General features: G+C 40.0%; 1 protein-coding gene across 2 annotated transcripts; it reads left to right on the plus strand.

Annotated features, from left to right (window-relative positions):
* Positions 1-853: 853 nt before the first annotated feature.
* On the plus strand, positions 854-6,371 carry LOC124412143 (elongation of very long chain fatty acids protein 6). 2 transcript variants are annotated; one of them, XM_046891803.1, is made up of 3 exons: positions 854-1,390; positions 2,513-2,932; positions 5,431-6,371. In XM_046891803.1, exons 2-3 carry the CDS (start codon positions 2,607-2,609, stop codon positions 5,999-6,001), a joined length of 897 nt encoding a protein of 298 aa, XP_046747759.1. In that variant the 5' UTR covers positions 854-1,390; positions 2,513-2,606; the 3' UTR covers positions 6,002-6,371. The 2 variants fall into 2 exon arrangements, with proteins under 2 accessions (XP_046747759.1, XP_046747750.1); XM_046891794.1 differs by having other exon boundaries at positions 855-1,390; positions 2,516-2,932.
* The last annotated feature ends 732 nt before the right edge of the window (positions 6,372-7,103 follow it).

The raw sequence follows: 7,103 nt of genomic DNA on the forward strand, positions 1-7,103 counted from the left end.
TGTTTACTCAGTAACTGAGTGATTCCCCTGCTATAGATGTATGTTCCACCTTCGCTCCCTATTGCCAACACCTCATACTACATAACCTCAGCTGCTACCACAGACAACTTATAGGACCGCTACCACCTCATATGATGATGTGATCCATGATCTGATCATTGTTTTAAGTATTTGTGGTTTATCTCCTAACACATTTTCATCGTCCATTTATCTCTGAGTTCACCGTATTCTCTTTAATTCCGGGTTCTTGATGAATTTGTGACGTCAATTTGCATTCTTGACAGGGCAACATTGACACCCAAATATCTGATAATATTTTACGTCAGACACATCGTTGAATCAAGATATATGCGTCTCTTCAGTCAACGGATGGATGCGTCCCGAAACTGGCTGCACTAAAAACTCTCTAGTCAAAAAAAGACAGAGCTAGTCACAAATTTGGCAGCGCAAAAGAGATAAAAGATGGTCGACGGCACTGGTAGCTAATTTCGGAACGCACTCTACACATTTACTAATATGCGAAAACGAGAAGCCAGTGGGATACTTTCGGTGCAGTACACGGAGATAGAAAGAATGCAGTATGTACATATTATTACGAAAGATGTTTATTCTTTTGGATTAATCAGAAATGTGCTCCTGGATGTGCCCTCATCTGGTCTGGTCATGATTTCAGCGATCCCGCAAGGGCGCGCAGTGTATAGGGTAACCTATAGGGGTAACCATCGCTAAATTTTACGGTTTGCGATAAATTCCCTAGTGAGACGCACTCATGTCGGATTGGCGATGGCAGCACTGATTATCGGGATGATATACACGTAGGTTGTTGGTCGACGACCACGTCTGGCACTCCTAAGCAGCCGGTGCCGCCTTACCGCTCCCCAGACCCCACGCCGACGCCAGTTCCCCGCGGATCGTCGATGCGTGAGAGTGGAAGTGACCGGTGCGAACGAGGAACCCGGGGGTTTGATGTGAGAAGAATAGTGCGGATTGACGTTCGAAGCACAGTTGAAAACTTGCTCCTTTCCTGCGCAGGTCGAGGAGAGGCTGTGCTCTCAAATATAACGGGAGGAAGATATCGCGTATTTATTTATTTATTGATTCGTGAAAGATTCCGGACAAACCCAAACCGCATCGCACCGCACCGCTCATCGCGCGCTCACCGTGTGACAGATTCTCTACACCGGCTTACGCATGAATGGCCTACATCCAGCCGGCGCGAACTAGTCACAAATTCCTAACTAGTCAAGAAATATAACGTCGAAAACGTGACGGCGTGTGAGAGCGACTCGACGTTTTCCGGAATTACGTATACATTCGACGATAAACAAACGGAAGAGGACGACGAAGAGAAAATACCGAAAATAATTGAATTTCGAAAAATAATATACAAGTAAGTGATTTAACTTTCAGTTTCAGTGAACATCATTTCTCGATAATCAGAATTGTGGCGATCTCTCATTCAGTGATTAATTTACCGCCACGTGAAAACTCGAGGTGAAATGAAGCGTCTTCTCAAGCATCGTTACTGCCATGCTTGTATACCCGATTTATTCACATTCTAAATTACACTCATGATACCTCGCGAGATAATCTATTAACTCATTACATACATACATGCGTACATACGTGTACACACATGTGTGTCATTTCCTATATGTATATCTAGAAGGCTAGCGATTACAGTGTAATTTATTCTACGAACGATAGAACATGTGGAGTGACAATACATACACTCTAGGTATATTGTATGTACCAGTGCAATGCACAAGCAATGCATAAGTAATGCATGTACTAAGCGAGAGGTGAAACAACTTATTTCTGTGTCAAAAATACAGTTGCCAGTGACTGATTAGTCGAGGCGGAGAGAAAACAGTTACACACGCCTCGACGAGCTCCGAAAACGACGACGCGTTCCACATCGACGACAGACGACGATCACAAGACTTAATTTATTAAATACGAGCCCCAGTTTTCGACAAACAGTCGTTATAATAATTTTTGTCAATAAAACAGCAAAGAGTGATCATTTCGGTTTGTTTACACACAGCTCTTACGTAATAATACGTCGTGTTATGCTTGTCCGCTCAAATAATCGAACACGCGAAACGTGCACGTATAACAAACGACAGTCGGAATTGTTACAGAGAATTTTCCCTATAACTCTGTTTCCTTGCATATATACATATAATGCAACGATGTATCTTTTAAACGGGAATAGGTTGTGTCATTGATGGGGGGGGGGGGGGGGGGGGGGGGGGGGAGCGAAAAAAAATTACGAAATCTGTTTGTCAGTTGTTACCTCGCGGTAGCGTGTATGCACATATGCACATTATTACGTGCATAAACATACTTTGGCTGCAGTGAATTGCGCCGATTCTGCATCAGGTTACGGTGTTGGCATGATGATAAATAATCGTGTGCATGAGAGACGGTTTTGTGTTATCCGTAAGTCGAGGTACACATTCCGCGGGTGGACGCACCTGCCTAACGATAACGACTCTTGTCATCCCCGCAGAATCATCCGTACATTGGGAGACCAGGAGGACGTGGGCTAAGACAGAAAGCCCTGGACTTGAGGAGGATACGCACTCGAAAGAGAAGGAAAGATGAATAAAATGGACTACATGGAGGTTACGCTGCCCAATTACTCCTACGTGTTCAACTTCGAGGAGGAATTCATTCACCAAGACACCAGAGTCTGGATGATGAATAATTGGACGAATTGCTTCTACTACTGCGGCATTTACATGATCCTCATATTTGGCGGTCAGCACTTTATGGCCAGTCGACCTAAGTACGAACTCCGGGGCGTACTCAGCCTTTGGAATACTTTACTCGCCTCCTTTTCGATCATTGGATTCACGAGAACCGCCCCCGAACTTATCCACGTGCTCAGGAATTACGGGCTTTATCACAGCGTCTGTATACCGAGGTATGTATGTAGTGCAAGCCCCGATTTATTCTTGATTCATTATTAAAATCCCCCTAAATCTTCCCTCTGTATGAGAATTTTCCTCTTTGATCGTTAAATATGAAATACAATTGCTCATTTATCCTGCACTTAATTATCATTTGGTACATTGCTCTTCGTATTCGTTGGACAGAATCGTTCTTTAAAAAAAAGTAAAAGTGGTAATTATGATAAATGAAAGAAATGATTGTAACTCCAGCAATTTTTGCGATTTCGTGCCACGTATTTCATTTGCCAATAATACTCGCGATGTATTTTTCTCGAAGATTATATTTATCTTTTGTATAAATAGGTGCTTATGAGTGTGAAAATGTCTCACGATGCTCGTTCTAAATAATAATTTTGCTCATTAGATGCTAAGCTTCTTCTACTCGTGTCGTTATAATTGATAAGGTATATATATATATATATATATATATATACGTATATGTATATGTATATGTATTCCTAATGAGATGAATATCTCTATTTCGTTCGGACAACAGGCAGGTGATAAATGATTGTAAATTATTTATAGGGTAAAATCATCATCTTTTTCGCATCCTGATTACGAAGTCGCGTCAGTATTACGCGGACAGAATGATGACATGTGTTGTGTTGAAACGTCGATAAGTACAGTTTATCAAGTTTGAAAAATACCATGCATGGTAAATCGAATAGCTCGTGATTGTTTAAAATTTAAACCAATTTACATACGAAATGTCTAGTAGGTGAATTTCATTTCACCTTTAAATGCAAATACTTTTGCAGTGGCTCTGATTTAAAAGTATAAATGCATTTTTAGAATAATCGCTTAACCTTCCGCTGTCACCTGGGGTCGATACGACCCCAGAAACTAATACATTCCTTACGGGACAAAAAATAACAGAGACCGTGAAGAGTTAACACTTATAACGTAGGATAGAAAGAAGCAATTCGTCGTTTTTTTGCTTGTAAAAAATCGTTAATTCAGTATTAATTGCCCGATAAACGCGCAACGTTTAAAACTGTCTTAATTGTACATCAACCATTTTTCTTGTTCTGGACATACGTTAATAAATGGGCTATAAAGTAATTTTCAACAAGTTATTGCATTGCAAATAACTAAGAAAATTTTGAAGATCAACCGGGATACGAGAAGTAGTTGACCGGAAATTGGTATTTGCCGCAGCAACACTTTCTTTCTGTCTGTACATTTTTTTTTTTTTGTTACAAAATGTCATCGGATTTCTGCTGAACACCAACAATCGTCGAGCAAATCGTCGGTATATTTTTGGCAGATGACTCGAAATCATCTTTTGCGTTATAGAAATTGTAATTGATTCATCGGCAGTTTATATAGGTAAAAGCAATCTATGCCTGACGTCATTAAATTAACATTGAAATCATCTGCACCAGTGGGACGTCCGATCGTTTGGAAATTCAACATCCCGGACCTTAAATCCATTGAGATAAACATATGCAGAATGCATTGAAGTGTTTGAGTCTATGATAAACGAACATACGTAACGAGTTAGTGTCCAAACCAATGTATTACGTTTGTACGGAATAAAATTAACAACTCTTCACTGGTGTAGAGTTATCTATTCGTCAAAAGGCCGGATGGATCTATAGTACATACTACTATGACACAGTTTTTGTAAAATTGTACATCTGCTTCTGTCAGAATTTCGGTTTTTGAAATTGAAAGAATAAAAGAAGAAAAGTTGTCTCGTTCAGTCTTTACGACGATCATGAATATTCAACGTTTAGAAACAAGTTTTTCGAATTCCGATCGCGTTTTCTTCGGAATAATTAATTCATCAAGTAATAAATGATACGTGGTACCGATTATGTCTCCCGGTAGATGGTAATTTTCCAATTTGAAAAGCATGTAATTCACTGGACTAACTGTGAATATTTTTAAATCACCACATGAAACAAATTACAGTTAGCCACTCATGTAGTTCATTTGAGGAATTTAACCACGTTAAATAGTAACTTACCTGTTTTCACCATGGATTTATACCTCGGATGAAAGTAAAATTAACGCTCATGTATAAAATTCTACGATAATCTTGTGATCGTGGAAGATTCGAATTTCCTTCACCTGTCCAGGTGTGAATATTCCGGTATAATTACGAACGAAATTTTATACCGAGTATGCATTTTGTTCCAATGAAAGTAGGTATTACGTAACTCGATTATATTGCAGGTGAATATTTCAAGGTTGGATAGTCTTACTCTTTGCCATGCCTACAACGCCCAGTGGAAAAAGTAAAATCGATCTGTAACGCAAGTTTAAAACATTGTATGCAAGCAATAGAGTGTCGAACTATCGCATCTATACGAGCATATATTAACTCATCCAATAGCTCGCGAGAAATTTTATATTATATTATATTATATCGTCAGCGAATACAAATTGAAAGGAGTATGAAATCATTGCTAACAAAGTGAGGAGATTAAAATTTATGAGCTTCGTAATGTCTGTGTTGCAGCTTCATCGAGCAAGACCGAGTCTCCGGCTTCTGGACCTGGATGTTCGTCTTGTCGAAGCTGCCCGAGCTCGGCGACACGGTGTTCATAGTTCTCCGCAAGCAGCCGCTGATATTCCTCCACTGGTACCACCACATAACCGTCCTCCTCTACTCGTGGTTCTCCTACACCGAGTACACGGCGTCAGCTAGATGGTTTGTCGTGATGAACTACTGCGTCCACTCGATAATGTACTCGTACTACGCGCTGAGGGCGATGCGATATTCGCCACCGAAATGGATATCGATGGTGATCACCACCCTCCAGCTGACGCAAATGATCGTCGGATGCGCGATCAATGTCTGGGCTCATCAATACCTCGAGAGCGGACAAGCCGAGTGTCACATATCGAGGGTCAACATCAAGCTCAGTCTTATGATGTACTTCAGCTACTTCGTACTCTTCGCGAGATTCTTCCACAAGGCCTACCTCGGCGGTAAGAGCTCGTCGAAATCTGGAAAGAAGATTTACGCCAACGGGAACGGCCACATCGCGGCGGCGGATTACAGCAACGAGAAGCTTAAAGCTAACTAAGGAAGATACTCTTTAAAATTGTTAATTTTCCCACGTTTTTTACCGGTGGGAACGGAACGGGAGCGATGAGAGGGCGGGAGGGAGGAGGTGGGTGGTTAGGGTCGAATTGATGATCGGCTACGATTCTGCGTGAGACCCGTTGTGCGGAGAGCTTCCGGATAAAGAGAGAGAGTGAGAGAGAATGAGAATGAGAATGAGAATGAGAATGAGAATGTGTCGTACGCAAATTTGAACGAAAACAAATTCGTTTTCACCTTTGCGTGCGAGTTATACGCGCATATACTGTATACAGTGTTGTTTTAGGGTGAGTTGATTTTCACCTTTTATTTATAATTTTTTTTGGGATAAATAAATTGTCAATTCAGAGCTACGTGATACGTGATACATATCTTTTTTTACCCTCTTGTTTATGTCCTTTATGTGTATACATACAGTATCGATTTATTTGTTATTTTTACTAATCACTCTTTCTTCACTAAGTGCCGTCATTTTTTCTCCTGTTTTCTCCTTCACATGTTTGTTTGTCTCTTATATTTTTGATATGTAACGTTTGTGATTCAACACCGATGTATATAAAATATTTTCAAACGAGCCTCGGTAATCGGGTAGAATATTGGAAATTTTCAAATTCAGACTTAAAAATATCAAATTTGCGGTCAGTAAACAAAACGTTGATTGTCACTGATAATTTTATACGGATAGTTTGTCGCATACGAAATAACGTCCTCGATTAATATCCACTCTACTTTACTGATCTGAGGATATACCTGCCACTATTTTCTTATATGTGATATACATCGGAATAGGTTTTGGTTTAAATTACTTTTTTCATCACCGACGATAGATAGCTCGGGAATGAAAATGTTTCCGAAAACTCTCACAAACGGTGAATTTTTAAGAGTGAAAGTTTTCAATAAACCGCTGCGTTATTATACCTTCGAGTCTTCCTTGACATCATTATTCTCAATAGTATAATGGAACGCGAAAGTTGAAACTATGCATCCAGTCACGCATTATTTTCAAATTATCTGGAAGACTATACTGACTCTGAGTTCTAGCGAATTAACACTTTTAAAAATTACGTGAAAAAAATTATATCGCA

The sequence above is a fragment of the Diprion similis genome, chromosome 2, assembly GCF_021155765.1.
Source record: "Diprion similis isolate iyDipSimi1 chromosome 2, iyDipSimi1.1, whole genome shotgun sequence".
Lineage (NCBI taxonomy): Eukaryota > Metazoa > Arthropoda > Insecta > Hymenoptera > Diprionidae > Diprion > Diprion similis.

Excerpts from the sequence above, each read along its gene's own strand:
- LOC124412143 (XM_046891803.1), top strand. The coding sequence starts at position 2,607 with ATGAATAAAATGGACTACATGGAGGTTACGCTGCCCAATTACTCCTAC. Across the intron at positions 2,933-5,430 it reads CACAGCGTCTGTATACCGAG|CTTCATCGAGCAAGACCGAG; the intron begins GTATGTATGTAG and ends TCTGTGTTGCAG.